Below are 19482 nucleotides of genomic sequence, written 5' to 3'. Positions count from 1 at the left end.
ATAATGAGTGTTACGAGGATGTAGAGAAAAGGGAACCCTAGTACACTGTTGGTGGAAATGTAAATTGGTACAGCCACTATGGAAAACAAACAGTATGAAGATTCCCCAAAAATAGAATTACCATATGATTCAGCAATTCCACTCCTAGGTATATATCCAGAAAAAAATGAAAACACTAATTCAAAAAGATATACACACCCCTATGTTCATTACAGCATCATTTTCAATAGCCAAGTTATGGAAGCAACCTAAATGCCCATCAATAGATGAATGGATAAAGAAGATGTCTCACACACACACACACACACACACACACACACACACACACACACACACAATGGAATATTACTCAGCCATAAAAAAGAATGAGAATTTTGTAATTTTCAACAACATGGACTGACCTGGAGGGTATTATGCTTAGTGACATAAATCAGAGAAAGACAAATACTATATGTTTTCACTTGTATGTGGAATCTAAAAAAATAAAGGAATGAATAAAACAAAACAAAAACAGACTCATAAATACAGAGAACAAATTGTTGGTTCCAGAGGGGAGAGGGGTGGCAAGAAGGGCAAGATAGGTGAAGGGAATTTAGAGTTACACACTACTAAGTATAAAATAAACAAGTTACATACAAGGATGTATGTAATGTACAACACAGAGAATACAGCCAATATTTATAACTATCAATATATATGGAGTATAAAAGTATCAAATTACCTGAAGCTAAAATAATATATTGTAAGTCAACTATACTTCAATTAAAAAAAATAAATAAAAGCACAAAGTCTACCAAACAGAAACAGACTCAGACATAGAAAACAGACTTGTGGTTGCCAAGGGGGAAGGGGGGTGGGGTAGGCATGGGTTGGGAGCTTGGGATTAGCAGATGCAAACTATTATATAGAGAATGTATAACCAACAAGGTCCTACTGTATAGCACAGAGAGCTACATTCAATATCCTATGATAAACCATAATGGTAAAGAATATAAAAAAGAATGTATATATGTATAACCGAATCCCTGTGCTGTACAGCAGAAATTAACACAATATTGTAAATCAACTATAGGCCAGTAAAATAAAGAAAATGCCCAAAATATTTCACAGCTTATTGTTATTAGCTATAAAATAAGATGAAACTAGATCAGTTTTTCTCCAAGCTTGGTGAGAAAAGTTTCTACTGTCTTGTTACCCTCCTACAGCCCGACTTCCCTCTCCTTTCCTGTCCTCCAATGCTTCTGAATCACAACAAACACTGTGCTAGGAAGACTGGTCAGCTGATCACACAAGCCAGCTAACCACCACCGCTATCTCTTTCAGTTCTAAAGGCCCATGATATTTCTAATTGGTCCTCAAATGCTCTCAATACAAGCAACAATTAAATGCTGTGGCTTTTCCCTATGGCTTCTTAGGAAGCATCATCCTTTTCTGAAGGAAAGCTTTGCTTTTCAATTTCAAATAAAGACATTTAAAAAACCCAATAAAGTTAGACACTAATAAAACCAACATTCTTAGAAATAAAACTGATAGTACCAAGGAGGAACAATCAAAACAATGAATAAGATAACTTTTCTACCAAAGGAATAAGGGATAACAGATAAGGAACTGGCGCCAGCAATGCCATTTAACTACCTTGTGATTTTACATTCCACTCAGGAGTATCACAGGCCCCCGGCTGGTGCAAATCTGGTTTTTTGTAAAGATACGCGCAAGTGCATGAACCCTCAGCTCAGGAAGATGAGACTTCACCTGGTCTTTCAGCTTTCCTGATTTCTACTTCCAGATGAAAATTTTAAAAATACCGTATATTTTTTCCTAGTTAATTCCCTATCTTCTTGGTTGTGGAGGGGAGCCAACTCTTCTGCAAGGATTTTGCAGTATAACCTACTTTTTTTTTTTTTTTTGCGGTACGCGCGCCTCTCACCACTGTGGCCTCTCCCGTTGCGGAGCACAGGCTCCGGACGCGCAGGCTCAGCGGCCATGGCTCACGGGCCCAGCCGCTCCGCGGCACGTGGGATCTTCCCGTACCGGGGCACGAACCCGTGTCCCCTGCATCGGCAGGCGGACTCTCAACCACTGCGCCACCAGGGAAGCCCATAACCTACTTTTTTAAAAAAGTGAAGGCAGTGTGGGGAGGAGTATTGTTCAGTGCAAAAAGACCGCGTACCACAACTGGGATATTTACGGTGTAAAAACAAAAAAATCCTCTCACAATGGTTGGTGGGGAGGAGGTTGCTGTTTTATACAGGGGGTCAAGGAAAGCTCATCTGAGAAAGAGATGTTTGGGCTGAGACCCGAAGGGAGGGAGGAAGCAAGCACGGGACAGCTGAGAAAAAGTGTCCAGATGGAAACAGTAAGGTCCTGAGGCAGAAATGTGCTTGGTCTGTGGGAGGAATGCCCAGGAGGCCAGTGTGACCAGAACAGCGTTTGCAAGCACAGAGTAAGGCAGGAGGTTAGAGAGGCGGGGGAGACCAGACAGGCATAGGGCCTTAAGGACTTTGGATGGTGCGCTGGGAGAGGTGGGAAGACGCTGCAAGGCTTTGGGCTGAGGAGTAGCAATTTGGGGCTGATGTCCTGCAGAGCACACTTGAGGAGATACAGTGCAAGGCTAGGGGATACGGGGAAGCAGAGGATGGGGGCGTGGAGATGTGCTGCTGTAGACACACACCGAGTGGTGTGATGCCCAAGGTCGAGCCTGCACATGGAGAGTGATGGAGAGTGGCAAGGCTTTCAAAAGTAGCAAACTCGGAATCGGCACTTGCCCGTTTCACGAGACTTTGTGTGGGTGGAAGGGGCGTGCAGAATGAGCGCGAGATGTACTTTGTAAGGAAAATACTCAGTCTCCTCTTTTGCAGTCCAGACCATCGGGGTATCTTTCTGGGCCTCAGCTAACAATTCAGTTAAGCCTCCACAGACAGCTTGAGGCGCATTAAAGGGTGTTCCCATACGTGATCACTCACAATCCTCCAAGCAGCCTTGTGAGGTAGGGAGGGCAGGTGTTAGTTCCCTCCTTTGGCCGATAAGGACACGTGGAGTGTTGCCAGAGCTGCGCCAGGTCCTTGCTCAAAACCCGCCAACCCCCCACCTTTAGCAGGAGTTAACATAAATCTTTAAGTCACAGGGTCTGGAGATAAGAAAGGAAGTTATAGGGAGAGACAGACAAAAACATCAGATGGAACCAGCAGGGACGAAGATGGCGACAAATCTGACCTCCGACAGACCCTGAGTCTCACTATACACTGATTTTACTACATTAGCGAATTAAATGATACACCTACTGGTGGCCACGACCGGAGATTAAGGACCAAAAAAGGATAAAAAGAGAGTGGCACCCCACTCCCTCGAAAAGCCCTGCCCCTTCCCAGGTGGACTAATGCACATGCCTCTCCATCATTAGCCTCACTCCTCCTCCCTTTGTCTTTACTCTTTAAAATACAATCCTTTTCACCACGTGGGTGAGAAGTTGATCTGTGAACTAAGTTCTCGCTTCTCCGTTTTTTGGCCATTGAATCAAGCTTGTGCCGCATTGATCTCAGCTTCATTATTTGGCTACACGAACCCGAATGGAAAAAGAACGTTTCCCAGCTGAGGCAGAGGGCCTTAGCCAAGCTAGGGCCTGGGCACAGTCCATATGACTTAATTCGGTAATGAGAAGTTTCTGCCCAGATCACACAGCTGGTGACAACTGAGGGAGGGAGTGAGTCAAGATCATTTGGCACTGAATTCAGGTTCTTCTCATAACCTGGTTCTGTGCCTCTTAGGCTACCAATTTATCAAGGGAGTAAGCCCAAGGCGAAGAAGATTCACACACAAGTGGATACAGTTGAGTCAAAGAAGACCTAACTCGGGCTTCCCTGGCGGCGCAGTGGTTGAGAGTCTGCCTGCTAATGCAGGGGACACAGGTTCGAGCCCTGGTCTGGGAGGATCCCACATGCCACGGAGCAACTAAGCCCGTGAGCCACAACTACTGAGCCTGTGCTCCGCAACAAGAGAGGCCACGATAGTGAGAGGCCCGCGCACTGCGATGAAGAGTGGCCCCCACTTGCCACAACTAGAGAAAGCCCTCACACAGAAATGAAGACCCAACACAGCCCTAAATAAATAAATAAATAAATAAATAAATAAATAAAAGAAGACACAACTCTGTGGGCAGTGACACTGAGGCACCCCACTTGGCTTCAACAGTAGGGGATTTGTTCTCATCACATACAGTGATTTAGGATTTTATGCTAGATACTCTTTTGTGTGCTGTTCTACAGGAACTGTGGGACGACATGGCTTGTGAAAAGACACACCATTTGTAGAAGTGACAGGGTGCTATTATTTCTTTTAAAACCCAAGCATGTCTGATCTTACAGAACTTGTTCTTGTGTGAGCCATGGCCCAGGCCCATTCGTAAACCAGGAGGGGAAGGGGAAGAAACCAGAAATTACTTACTAAATAGACATCAAGCACGGAGGCATTATCATCCTGCATTTCCAGAGCATTTGTCTCAGAAGCCAAGTAGATGGTCCCCTCTTCCAAGGTAAAGGTTGAACTGGAAGGTAACCCTTTACTGGAAAAATAAAGAAGAATGATGAGCATGTGACCTTCAGAAAAAAATCAAAGGACTTCTCCAAAGTGGTGGCTGAGGTGGGAAAACTTTGGGGCAAGAAAACAAATTTAGGGCATTTGAAGGAAATATGGTTATACCTAAAGAGATGCTCACTTGAGTTTCAAGGATTTGGCTTTACTGACAGTGCCTTTTCTCTGTCTACTTCAGCGCGTGAGACACTTCACACTTCTGAGAGGTGATCTGTGGGCTCCACGCTTTGTGAGGGCGGACTGCTGGGAATTTAGAGGCCCACCAGTCATCTCTGACACTGAACAGTTAGCTCTCACTGTTTAAATTCTTCTCTCAACAGTACTGATGCTTTGCTAGTTTATAGAAGATAACCTTGTGCCTCATTAGCAGTGATGATTTCTATTGTTTTTTTTCTTTTTCTTTTTGGCATGAAAGGTTCAATTACATCCATGGTTCTCAAAGGAGCATGGGGGGCTGGTGAAAGCCCAACCTCCTGGGCTTGTAGGATTGAAGGAAGGAAGGATTGAAGGAATGTACAATCTTTCCCCCACTGAAATAAAAATTAGTTATGTTTTTAACCTGTGGAAATTTGCACGTGATGGTTTTGCAGGAACAAAATATCTACAAGCAATGGTGGAAGAGTGTGACGTTGATATTAGAAGAGGTGGGCTAGGGGGCTGGCTGTCGGCCACGTGGGACAAACCTGGCAGCGGGCACTGGGGCTGAGAGCCCGAGTGCAGAAGACTGGCCTCCTCGCTCACTCCCCATCACCAGGGCTGCCACCCCTTCGGGCTGAGCTCTGAGCTCACCCCGTTGAAAACGCTCCATCTAAGTCATCCTCTGGGCTTCTTGTCTGAGCTTCCCAGCTGGACAGGTGACTACTGAGGACTATTGCCCTCCCCTAGTCTGGGGACTACACATAATTCTACTTGTGTACATGTTTACCTATTAACTGAAGATACATGAAATAGAAATTCTGAGGTTTTCAATATTAAAAAAAATCGTCAAAAGAATTGTGTGGATCTTATGAAATCAGGTTCATTTATATAACATATAATGCAAAATTGTAAGAATCCAGACTAGTAGTAAGAGGAATGAGAAGAAGGGATCTCCCATAGGTCTTCCATTTGGTGATATTTGAGAATGTGGACATTCAGAGATGAAAGCCACTTCACCTTGGCTTGATGTATTTTCTCTTTAAGTTCCGGACACAGGTAAAAGGTCCTCTTGCTTTTCAAAAACCCAAGATGGGTTATACAATGTGGGAAACACAGTCTGTTTTGATTGATTTTAAAGAGCAGGGTGAATGTGGCCTTTTTCCATTGAGCTGATGACTTTATATTGTAAACCTTCACAGATTTCTTGGGTTAAGTAAACCATCAGGTTTCAAGGGATGCTGTTTGGAGAGGCACTGTGTGGTAATGAACATTGCTCAGGTTATTTTCTGGATCAAGAGCAAGGATGCAGTGATGGGTTTTAATTGGCTTTTGCCTTTTAACTGCTAAGATGCCACTCGCTAATCCCGTGTGTAGAGAACAGTTCAGCCTGGTTAAGCCTTATGAGAGAGATGAATGCTTTATCTACTTAAACAGCAAAGCAAGAAACAAAGTGGTCGGAAATTATGTATGGTTCACATTTGATACAATTAAAAAAATCTCTACTGTCTTCTGGGTTATTTTGTAAACATATAATTTATTTGATGAGATTCAAATCTAAGCTTACCTCTTTTTGTCTAAGGTTTTCCTTATGATTTTTAATTATTTCCATCCTAAGATTAAGGGTATAACCAAGAATATTCTAGAAGTGCTTTTTCTCTTTAAACTTAATTTTTTAATAGCACCACATGTAGTATAAAATACAGCAAAAAGTAATCCTTCTCTTTTTCTTTTCCTTTTGTGATCCAGAGTTCACCTCCCTAGGAGTAAATCCATTTTGCAAGTATTTTTCAATCTAATATTTGTTTTATTTTTGGAAACGATGAGTGAGCCATTAGCATGGTTAAGACTAAATTAAAATAGAAAAAAAATTAGAGTATTCTTTGGGGTTTAATAGGTACATTTATCGATTCTTTTAGCTAAGATATAATATGATTACAGAAAAAAATACCAGATTTCCTCAGTAGCATATGGCCAAATTTGATAAAATCAAACAAGCATATTAAAAAAAAAACACAAACCTCCTGTTATTTACACTGTTTCTCACATGTATTAGAATAATTCCTATCTTAGTAAGCAGAGTATTCTGAGCATCCTTAAATTTGGGGGACAAAAGTGAGGCTCATAGGAACTTATATCCAGATTATATAAAGAACACTTGCAGTAAAAAAACAAAAAGGCAAATAACCCAATTAAAAGTGAGCAAAGGATCTGAATAGACATTTCTCCAAAAAAGATATACAAAAGGCCAATAAACCCATGGAAAGATGCTCAACATCATTACTCATTAGGGGGATGCAAATCAAAACCACAATGAGATACCACTTCACACCCACTAGGCCGGCTATAATAAAAAAGACAGATGATAAAGTGTTGGGGTGGATGTGAAGAAGTGAGAGGCCTCTTACATTGCTGATGGGCACGTAAAATGATGCAGCTACTTTGGAAAACAGTTTTGTGTATCTTCAAAACCATATGACCCAACAACTCCACTCCTTGGTATATATGTAAGGAAAATGAAAACATATGCCTACACAAAAACTTGAACATGAATGTTCACAGCAGCATTACTCATAATAGCCAACATGTGAAAATAATCCAAATGTCCACCAACTGATGAATGGATAAATAATTCATACAATGGAATATTATTTCGCAATAAAAAATAACAGCACTGATATACGCAACAACATGTGTGAATCGTGAAAACACGGTAAGTGAAAGAAGCTGGTCGTAAAGGACCACATGTGGTATGATTCCATTTAGGTGAAAGGTACAGAAGAGGCAAATCTATAAGATAGAAGGAGGTTAGTGGCTGCCAGGGGCAGGGGTGAGGGGGCAATAGGGAGTGACTACTATTGGGTGTGGCGTTTCTTTTTAAAGCATTGAAAACACTCTAAATTTAGGTTCTGGTAACAGTTACATAACTTTGTGAATATACTAAACTCACAAAACTGTATACTGTAAATGGGTGAATTTTGTAGTATGTGAAATGTATACTAATAAAGTTTTAAAAAAGTTTCATGAGGTACCTAAGGGTCATGATTCTTTTTTTTTATATTGAAGAATAGTTGTTTTACAATGTTGTACCAACCTCTGCTGTACAGCAAAGTGACTCAGTTATACACATATACACATTCTTTTTTATAGTCTTTTCCATTATGTTTTATCACAGGATATTGAATATAATTCCCTGTGCTATGTATTAGGACCTTGTTGTTTATCCATTCTAAATGTAATAGTTTGCATCTACCAACCCCAAACTCCCAGTCCATCCCTCTCCCTCCCCCCCTCCCCTTTGGCAACCACAAGTCTGTTCTCTATGTCTGTGAGTCTATTTCTGTTTGGTAGATAAGTTCATTTGTGTCATATTTTAGATTCCACATATAAGCGATATATGATATTTGTCTCTGTCTGACTTACTTCATTTAGTATGATAATCTCTAGGTCCATCCATATTGCTGCAAATAGCATTATTTCATTCTTTTTATGGCTGAGTAATATTGCATTGTGTGTGTGTATACATACATACATACATAATACACATATATACCCACCACATCTTCTTTATCCATTCATCTGTCAGTGGACACTTAGGTTGCTTCCATGTCCTGGCTATTGTAAATAGTGCTGCTGTGAACATTGTTGCATGCATCTTTTCGAACTGGGTTTTTGTCTTTCCTGGATATATGCCCAGGAGAGGGACTGCTGAATCATATGTACCACATAACTCTACTTTTAGCTTTGTAAAGAACCTCCATACTGCTCTCCATAGTGGCTGCACCAACGGATATTCCCACCAAGGGTCATGATTCTAAACTGGATCTCTCAGTACATAGTATTAGAAATATCAGAAATGGGATGGAATAGATATTTTTAGGTTACATACATTTTAGAATTATCTGTTTTGAATAAACCCCCGATTTATTTGCCGGTCATTCAGAAAACATCTTCTTTTCCCTAATAGAGAAAATAATTCTAGTTGACCTGACATGAGAGAGTTGGGCTCTGCGATTTCAAGGCCTGAGGTGGAGAGATGCTGCGTGCAGGCTGGGGAAGCCTGACCATCTGCAGTGTCACAGGGCCAGTGCTGCTGAAGTACGAGCAGAGGTAAGGGGACCTTTATCCTGGAGGATGCTTTGCCTAGAAGGTGCAAATGGCTGGCCCACAGACCCAGTCTGGCTGGGAGAAGTGTGTTTTGGGCCCAAGGAGATTTTTTTTAATTTGAATGATTGCTAAATTAAGAAACAGGAAATTCCTACCAAACCCAGTTTTCCACAGCTTCTTATGAGAAACGAGAATAGCAGGCAACTCTGAGCCCACATTTCTGAGTAGCGATGAGGTTGCGGCATGTCCTTTCTGGTTCCCCAGGGTCCCCACTGCTCTCTTCGGCGTCACACCTGGCCTCTTCTACCCATCTGCATCACCTCTGCCTGGCCCCTCTGTGTATGTGTCAGCCCAACATCCCTACTCCGCTGATGGGGGGACTAAGGCCCGAGGAGGCACAGTAATTCGCCCAAGGTCACACTGCAGTTGAATAGAGCTGGGATATAAACTTTGTTTTCCAATTAAACACTTTTTCTATGGTCATCTGTGATGAAATTTTAGAAATTTGCCACTGCAGAAGTGGAGGGAGCTGAGGCCAAGGTACCTAGGAGCTTGAAAATCATCATATAAACCAGCAAAAACAAATGCAGGATTTGAGAATAATAAACATTTGAGAATACTAATAAAGATTTGAGAATAATAATAAACAAATGCAGGATTTGAGGATAAATGAGAATAATAATACCAAACATGCAGGATTGTTGTGAGCTTGATATGAGCTGTGGAGATCTTTTGTTTGAGAAGAGTTATGATGGCCAGAAAGGTTTGAGGAAAAGTAAGTAGGTAAAGTATGCTTTATAAGCCACATACCTATCTTTCTCAAAAAGTTAAAAGAGTTACCATATGAGCCGGCAATCTCATTTCTGTTCCCCCAGTCTTATGGGCTGGAATGTGTGCCTCCCCCAACCCTCCATTTATATCTTGAACTCTTAACCCCCAGTACTTCAGAATGTGTCTGTATTTGGACATAGGCTCTTTAAAGAGGTGATTAAGGTTAAGTGAGATCATTGGGGTGGCTCTAATCCAATATGACTGGTGTCCTTGTAAGAAGGGGAGGAGATTAGGACACAGACACACAGAGAAAAGACCATGTGAAGATAGCGGGAGAAGACGGCGGTCTACAAGTCAAGCAGAGAGGCCTCAGAGTAAACCAACCTTGCTGACACAGTGATCTCAGACCTCTAGCCTCCAGAACTGTGAGAAAATACATTTCTGTTGTTCAAGCCACTCAGTCTGTGGTACTTTGTTATGGTAACCCTAAAACGAATATACCCATGTTCACAGCAGCATTTTTCACAGTAGCCTATAGGTGGTATCATTCCACCTACTTCCTCATGTAAGTAGTCAAATTCACAGAGATAAGAAAGTAGAAGGGTGGTTGCCGGGGCTGAGGGGAGGGAGGAAATGGGGAGTTGTTTAATGGGTACAGAGTTTCAGTTTTGCAAGATGAAAAGGTTCTGGAGATTGGTTGCACAACAATGTGAACGTACTTAACACTGTTGAACTGCACCCTTAAAAATGGTTAAGATGGTAAATTTTACGTTATGTATATTTTACCACAGTTTAAAAAAGTAATTAATATTCATTATTAAAAATAATAAACATCTAATAGTTCACAAGAACAACAAAGCTATTTAAGCTTCCAATGTTTTAATACTTAAACCAAAGTGACATATAAATATATAGCTCTATATAAATAATCAGGCATTTATAAAGTCCCATTAAATGCACTCAGAATAATCTGACATTATATACAATGGAATGTTGCTCAGCCATAAAAAGAAACAAAATTGAGTTATTTGTAGTGAGGTGGATGGAGCTGGAGTCTGTCATACAGAGTGAAGTAAGTCAGAAGGAGAAAAACAAATACCGTATGCTAACACATATATATGGAATTTAAGAAAAAAAAAAGTCATGAAGAGCCTAGGGTTAGGAGGGGAATAAAGACACAGACCTACTAGAGCATGGACTTGAGGATATGGGGAGGGGGAAGGGTGAGCTGTGACAAAGCGAGAGAGTGGCATGGACATATATACACTACCAAACACAGGGTGGATAGCTAGCGGGAAGCAGCCGCATGGTGCAGGGAGACCAGCTAGGTGGTTTGTGACCGCCTGGAGGGGTGGGATAGGGAGGGTGGGAGGGAGGGAGACGCAAGAGGGAAGAGATATGGGGATATATGTATATGTATAACTGATTCACTTTGTTGTAAAGCAGAAACTGACACACCATTGTAAAGCAATTATACTCCAATAAAGATGTTAAAAAAAATAGCAAAAGCTATATAACCAATTGATTAATCTTTTAAAAATATTTGTTATCTTCATTATTCAGTATGTACTGAGTGAGATCAGAGTACAGAACTGGCATTTTACTTCCCTAAAACTCTTAGATTAGGTCCTACCTACTGCCCAAGAAAGAATGAGAATACACCCTAGGGAAACGGATACCTGAGCAGATAAGGCATTCCAGGCAGAGCATGAACTTTGGAATCAGATGACTGGCTTTGAATTCTGGCTCTTCCTCTTGGCTGTGTGTGTGATACTGGATGAGTTTCTTAACCCCTCTGAACTGCAGTTTCCCACATGTAAAATGAGAATAATAATACCAAACATGCAGGATTGTTGGAGTGATGAGTGATCACGAACGTACAACACAAACAGCCGTTGCTGCACATTGTATTCTAGGTGCCAGGATGCAGCAGAGATTAAAATAAACAGAGATCTCTGCCTCATGGAACTTACATAGCATTGAGGAGAACAGATAATGAGAAAAATACCTAAAACACATATTATGTTGGTCAAAAGCACCAAGGAGAAAAATAAAGCACAGAAGGGAGAGAAGTGAGTGAGTGGCATAGACCATTTCCAGGCAGCATACTTTCCGGGCTCTGCCATTGGAGTTTTTGGGGTCTCAGGCATGAGTCAGACACTACGGGACACACCCAGGTCTCCTATACTCCATGGGACACACTAGCAAGCCCTCCGAAGCCCCACTGAAGTCCCTTTCCCTGGGCTGGGACAGGCACCCACACTCCCTGACATCTCTCTCCAAAGATCACACTCAAACTGCCAACTCTTCTTGGCTTCTCTAACTTCTTTTAGGGACTGGAGGTGGTGGTCAGCTAACGGTTTTTGACCACTTCCTTTGCATGTCCTGCAGTCTCACACCTTGCGTTTTTTTTGGGTCTCTGGTGAAACTGATAGTAAAAATATTTCATTTTAACATTCCGTTATGTTATTTTTAGCAAAGAGGTTAGTAAAGGTTATACATGAAAATGATCCACATAAGGACATAAAGTATTATCTGGGCTTTAAGAACCTTTATACTATACTTTGAATGTGTATGTCATTGCTATTTAAAAAATTAATGAAGAGCAATTATTAAAAGAGTAGGGAGGTAATGTAAGAATAAACCATCCAACCTAAATAAAGGCATCCCTAGCCGACAGCAAATTCCTCCTTCTTTGAAGAGGCCCCAAGTAGAAAGGTAAGATATGTTCTAAAAGGGATTTTCGGGACTTCCCTGGTGGCACAGTGGTTAAGAATCCGCCTGCCAGTGCAGGGGACACGTGTTCGATCTCTGGTCCGGGAAGATCCCACATGCCATGGAGCAACTAAGCCGGTGTGCCACAACTACTGAGCCTGTGCTCTACAGCCCGCGAGCCACAACTACTGAGCCCATGTGCCACAACTACTGAAGCCCGTGTGCCTAGAGCCCGTGCTCCGCAACAAGAGAAGCCACCACAATGAGAAGCCCGCGCACCTCAACGAAGAGTAGCCCCCGCTCGCCTCAACTAGAGAAAGCCCACGCACAGCAATGAAGACCCAATGCAGCCAAAAATAAATAAATTTTTTTAAAAAAGGGGATTTTCACTTAAATGTTTATGTCACTGATCAATTTCATGTTCATTTCTCTTCAGTTCTGACACTGGGAAATATTCTTGCTATTGCCCTGTTTTCTTACTCACTGTTGATTTCCTGGGCACAAGCCTATTTGGAATCAATTTCTAATTTCTCTGGCTGAGAGTTTTCCAGATTCCGTTTTAGGGGTCACTTTTAAGGGAGAGCATCTCTCTTGGGTAGAATGCCTTCCAAACCCAGCGATCCAGTCAGAGGGCCTGCCATTCCTCAGCCTTGCAGCTTGGGAAGATCCATGTCTAGAAGCAATTTTACGTGAATGGGTTTAAAAGTCTGGCTGGCTGCCTGGGTTCTGCACCATCAAGTTTTGCCACAGTTCCCTCAATTGAGACTGTCTGAGGGCTAATTGCACCTAATTTGCAACAAGGCGCTCAGGAAACCGTTAATCTATCTAGTTCTGTTCCTCCCTTGTAAAAGCAGAGGAACTGCCAACATTCTTCAGCTGCTCTGTGCCCTGGTCTCTGCACACATCACAAACTTGCCACAGGTAAGAGCAGTACAAGGAGGGGGAATTTTATTGTCCTCCTAGCTCCCTCTGGGAGCTGACATTAATGGTTCTCTGATGCCACGCAGGCTTCTCTGTCATTCACAAAAATGCTCCTTTCTGTTACCAGCAACATTAGTTTGGCTACGGGGGAAGCAGCCGCAAGGCACAGGGATATTAGCTCGGTGCTTTGTGACAGCCTGGAGGGGTGGGATAGGGAGAGTGGGAGGGAGGGAGACGCAAGAGGGAAGACATATGGGAACATATGTATATGTATAACTGATTCACTTTGTTATAAAGCAGAAACTAACACACCATTGTAAAGCAATTATACCCCAATAAAGATGTTTAAAAAAACAAAAAACAAAAAACATTAGTTTGGCTTCATTGGAGAGCATTAGCCTGGCTGGACTGCTGAAAACAGACATCAGTCATTTTATAGCCTGGAACACTCTGATTTCTGTTTGCCGACCTAATGAGTGTTTTATAGCTAATTCTCGTGAAGGCATTTGCTCAGAGAACATAGGGTTTTTGTCTTTTAAAAGCACGGTTTCTGTCTTTTGAAAGTCATCCTCTGACTGCCTTAATTTCTTTTTGGTCAAAGTAACATCATAATGTATCATACAATACAGATGACTTATGATGAAATAAACAACCTCCTGCTCTCACCTGCACCGCAGTCATCTCCCCAAAGGCGGCACCTTTCACCATTTCTCTTTTTAGCCCTTCTGGTGCTTCCCTTCATATCTTTTGATGAATCAGGGAATAAAATAGATTCTCAACCCAAGGCAGCATCTATTGATTCAATATAAAGGATGTCTGCCTACCCCTACTTCGTACTTCCTCCCAACATTTGCTATTTATATTTTATTTATTGTGTAACTGTAAATCATATACTTAATAACTTTTTCTAGTCCATCAACCACAAACCGTATATCTTTAATTTCCCATATTATTTACTCTTTGTCCCTGCTTTCCTCTCTCACTCTGTATTAGATACACTTTAAAAAGATCTTTAAAAATCTTTACTTTGTCTTGGCTATTCATACTTATATTCCTTTATTCTTATCTTGTAGCTATAACCAATTTTTCCTGCTTGTCTATGGACTGATTCTAAAATTAGAAAATCAATACACAGAGTTTATATTATTATGACTATGTAAATGTTGTTAATGCCTGGCCAACAGTGTGTTAGGGTTACATTTCCCGCTCTGGATTCAAAATCATGATTGCTGGGCCATGCAAAGAAAAATGTTCCCATCATCAAGGTTAACTGGAATCTCTCTGTGTTTTTTTTTTTTTTTTTAAACTTTTGCTCAAATTCCTACCACGTTTTAGTCTACTTCATGGTTGGAGGTTTTTGCCCTTTAGAAATGGACTGAATGCCATGTGGGTAAAACCTAGGGAGCATCTGGACTAAGTGTGGAGGCCTGAATACAAGCCCTGCTTCTCGGATTATTAGTTACAACGCTGGGCAAGTCATGACCCTGAGGTCCTGGTTCCTCCTCTGAAAGTGACAACGGCAGTCCCCGTCCAGCCCACCTCCCAGGGCCATCAAGAGGACCAAGCCAGAACATGCAAGTGAAAGAAAGGCAGACAGAGGGTAATGCTCTTCTGTATAAACTACCTGCAGTATCACTATGGCTTCTACCTCCGGGACTCTGCTTGTTTCCTGGGGGTGGGGGGAGGGGGTGTTTGTTTGAGGAGGTCTGCTGGCATAGACAGATTTATCATAACACTTTGGAAAGAATTCTTTTTCTGCTAGTCTAAGTTTAGCTACCGGGACACTGACTGATGATAACAAATGTGGACGGGAAAGCTCTACTTGCAGAGAAAACCGACAAGTATAGCCCAGTCTCACTTAAAGGCTACAAATACTTGTTCAGTCCTAGAGACACACTCTGCGTATGGGCAGGCCCACCCCAGCATGACTCAGGCACTTTTGATGTGATCATCAAGGCAAACCCACATGCCCCTCTTGGAAAAGCTCACCTCTGGCTGGGGTGGCTTGGGGGTGGAGGCTGCTCTAGGGTCTGGAGTTCTGAAGCCCTGGCACCGGGGTGCCTATTTGCAGCTGGGATAGTGTCGGCCTGCAGCAAGTCTCATGCCTGTGCCAGGATGAGCATCTCCTTCATGCCAAGCTCCTTGGTTGAGTGTACAGGCACATCTGCAAGACACCCCCCCACCACCACGCCCCTCCCGCCAAGTATGGACCCAGAGAAGTGGGAAGCCCTTGGCCATGGTCACTGCATCCAGAATGCTTTACCGCTCACTTTCCTAACCTACCCTGCCAGACAGGAGGCTTTCAGAAGGATCTGATGCTTTCTTCCTGTCTTCTCTCCTTTTCAGCCACTTCCATGCTTTCCCACTTTGGCTGTTTTTAGACAAGGAGGCTGCCTGTTTCTAATAAAGGCAAGCAGAGCGGCAGGCTCTCTCTTTGGAATTGAGCAATGGCTGCCTTCTGGGTCTAACACTCTCTCCCTGCGTAAGTGACACCTGAGGCACAAACACTGTTGTAGACAGAGCACAAAGAGTAGCACTTTGAACTGGCAGGCGAAGAGAGAGGCAAACAGTGTGCCGCCAGGTCTATTAGTTCTGGGGACCGGAAGCCACAGCTGCTGAGAGAGCTGGCAGCAACGGAGCTCCTGCGACCAGCAGCTTCAGAAGCAAGCAGAGGAAGGAGGTCAGGGCCCTCCCTCTGAGGAAAATGTGTGTACGTGTGTGGGTGGTGGCTGGAGGGAGAATGCTTTCAAAAAGGAACCCCCATCCAAGTTCAGGGAACTTTTCCACCATATATCTCTAGGAGATTTATTTTTCTTTTCAACATCCTCCCACACACATTTGGGACGAAGTGAGAGAGTGGCATGGACATATATACTACCAAATATAAAATAGATAGCTAGTGGGAAGCAGCCGCATAGCACAGGGAGATCAGCTTGGTGCTTTGTGACCACCTAGAGGGGTGGGATAGGGAGGGTGGGAGGGAGGGAGACGCAAGAGGGAAGAGATATGGGGACATATGTATATGTATAGCTGCTTCACTTCGTTATAAAGCAGAAACTAACACACCATTGTAAAGCAATTATACTCCAATAAAGATGTTAAAAAAAAAAAGTCATGAAGAACCTAGGGGTAAGATGGGAATAAAGACACAGACCTACTAGAGAATGGACTTGAGGATATGGGGAGGGGGAAGGGTAAGCTGTGACAAAGCGAGAGAGTGGCACTGACATATATACACTACCAAATGTAAAACAGATAGCTAGTGGGAAGCAGCCGCATAGCACAGGGAGATCAGCTCGGTGGTTTGTGACCACCTAGAGGGGTGGGATAGGGAGGGTGGGAGGGAGATGCAAGAGGGAGGAGATATGGGGATATATGTGTATGTATTAGCTGATTCACTTTGTTATAAAGCAGAACCTAACACACCATTGTAAAGCAATTATACTCCAATAAAGATATTAAAAAAAAATAAAGCTAGCAGTCCTTATTGACGGTGATGTTTATACTGTGATGATTGCATTACCGACATTATTTCATTTAATCACCAAAGGTCCTCCTGATAGGATGACCAAAAAAAGCACATGAAAAGATGCTCAATATCACTAATCATTAGAGAAATGCAAATCAAAACTACAAAGAGGTATCACCTCACACCGGTCACTATGGCCATCATCAAAAAATCTACAAACAATAAATGCTGGAGAGAGTGTAGAGAAAAGGGAACCCTTCTACACTGTTGGTGGGAATGTAAATTGGAACAGCCACTATGGAGAACAGTATGGAGGTTCCTTAAAAAACTAAAACTAGAACTACCATACGACCCAGCAATCCCACTACTGGGCATACACCCTGAGAAAACTGTACTTTGAAAAGATACATGCACCCCAGTTTTCATTGCATCACTATTTACAATAGCCAGGACATGGAAGCAACCTAAATGTCCATCAACAGAGGAATGGATAAAGAAGATGTGGTACATATATACAATGGACTATTAGCCATAAAAAAGAACAAAATAATGCCATTTGCAGCAACATGGATGGATTGTAATAGTGAGGTAAGGCAGACAGAGAAAGACAAATGTCATATGATATCACTTATATGTGGAATCTAAAAAAAAAAGGTACAAATAAACTTATTTACAAAACAGAAGTAGAGTCTTGGATGTAGAAAACAAACTTATGGTTACCAGGGGGATAAGGTTGGGGGAGGGATAAATTGGGAGACTGGGATTGACATATACACAGTACTATACATAAAATAGATAACTAATAAGAACCTACTGTATAGCACAGGGAAGTCTACTCAGTACTCTGTAATGGTCTATATGGGAAAAGAATCTAAAAGAAAAAAAGTGGATATATGTGTATGTGTAACTGATTCACTTTGCTGTACACCTGAAACTAACACCACACTGTAAATCAACTATGCTCCAATAAAAATTAAAAAAATAAAGATCGCCCTGTTAGGTTGGGTCTCTTCCTATTTATTTTGTACATGTGAGTTTTAAGGCTAACGTATCTAACCACAGTTAATAAATGGTGGCACTGGATTTGAACCCAGGCCTGACTCTGGAGCAATGCCACACATATTCCCTCAAGTGTCCAACCACTGCAAAAAATTCACCCTTTGCTATGTTCCTAAGATATCCCCAGCAACAATGGTTTAATTATATAAGAAAGGATATATATAAATCTGTTTCCAAATGACAAATCTATTACTATAAATAAGTCTTGATTATCTGACTTAAGACAGGCAGGAATAGATATTAGAGAACAGCAAGAGGAACTCTGATACCCCCATACACAAAAATTAATTTGAGATGGATCACAGACAAAATGTGAAAGCTAAAACTATTAAGCTTCCAGGAGAAAACAAAGGGGAATGTCTCCTTGACCTTGGGGGGTCATGACTAGGAAGGGACAGAAGGGAACTTCTGGTATGATGGGAATATTCTTTATCTCGATCTGGGTGATGGTTACTGGACTGTACACATTTTTGTCAAAATTTATGAAACTATACGCTTAAAATTTGTGCATTTTACTGTACACAAATTATATTTTAACAATGAACTGTCTGCATGAAAAAACAGTATCTGCTTTTCTACTCACAAAACTGTAAGTCATCCATTCAAATGTACACTGAGTGCCTACTTCATCCAGGTACTGTGCAGAAAGTGAAAAATAAGTTGGTAAACAGTTCTCACATGGCTGAGTCACTGGCTTAAGGAGCTTTCAAAAAAGTTGGTGAGATGATAGATGTTAAAAAGAGGAAAATGACTATATATAGATATCATTATTATCAAATATAAACATGCAAACACCCTCAGATAAGTGGCATGCACTGAAAACAGTACTCTAGCTAGAGAAACGCACCACAAAGGCAACAGGAATTGCGACCTTTTAAATCACAGGGGACCCATGGCCTCCATGGTATGTGGAAGAATAAGCTAGAACAAGAGGCAGGGTAGCTGACTTCTGGTACTGACTTGGCACTAAGTGTGGTGTGTGTGTGCTGTATTTGGGTAAGCCGTTTAACTGCCCTGAGCCCCGGTTTCCTCCTTTGTAAAAATCAGGGCTTTGAACTCGGAAAGGTCCTTCCAGCTTTCAAAAGCTTTGATCCTTAGCCTAGTTGGCCCTCTTTCAACTTCCCCAGAAAACCAAGTCTGAGGTCAGAGCAGCCTATCAGGAATACAGTATGCTGAAATGGAAATGCCCGTGCTGTGTAAGCCAATGGAACCAATAAGGGTTTAAGATAAAGTGAACAAATAATTCCGAGCCACAGCACCCTTACCCCCTACACTGTACCTCAATGACATGACTCCCATGGATGGCGGTTTGTAGTCAGATACTCTGCAATCTCTTTACACTTACTTCCTAGCAGGACTGGGGAAAAAGATTCCAGAAAAAGAAATCCTTATTCAGAGAGATGGTGCTATAGGTTAAATTGTATCCCCTTAAAAGTTGTATGTTGACAACTTAGCCCTCAGTACCTCAGAATGTGACCTTATTTGGGAATAGGGTCATTGCAGATGTAATTAGTTAAGATGAGGTCATACTGGAGTAGGGTGGCCCCTACTGCAGTATGACTGGTGTTGTTATGAAAAGGGGACATTTGAACACAGACATGCACACAGGGAGAATGCCATGTCAGGATAAAGGCAGAGACCAGGTGATGCCTCTGTAAGCCAAGGAATGCCAAAGATTGCCAGGAAGTCACCAGAAGCCAGGTGACAAGCATGAAACA

General features: G+C 42.1%; 1 protein-coding gene across 3 annotated transcripts in view; it reads right to left on the bottom strand.

The window, feature by feature from the left end:
• Positions 1-19482, bottom strand: part of PIP5K1B (phosphatidylinositol-4-phosphate 5-kinase type 1 beta) — a 328934-nt gene that overhangs the window by 18692 nt on the left and 290760 nt on the right. For all 3 annotated transcript variants that reach the window (XM_029202075.1, XM_029202076.1, XM_029202077.1), the window contains exon 14: positions 4441-4558. In XM_029202075.1, coding sequence (XP_029057908.1) covers positions 4441-4558 — 118 coding nt within the window. The remainder of the gene's footprint in view (positions 1-4440; positions 4559-19482) is intronic.

Source organism: Monodon monoceros, unplaced genomic scaffold, assembly GCF_005190385.1.
Source record: "Monodon monoceros isolate NGI ecotype Baffin Bay Population unplaced genomic scaffold, NGI_Narwhal_1 Super_Scaffold_5, whole genome shotgun sequence".
Classification (NCBI taxonomy): domain Eukaryota; kingdom Metazoa; phylum Chordata; class Mammalia; order Artiodactyla; family Monodontidae; genus Monodon; species Monodon monoceros.
This window is presented reverse-complemented; position numbering and strand designations above follow the sequence as displayed.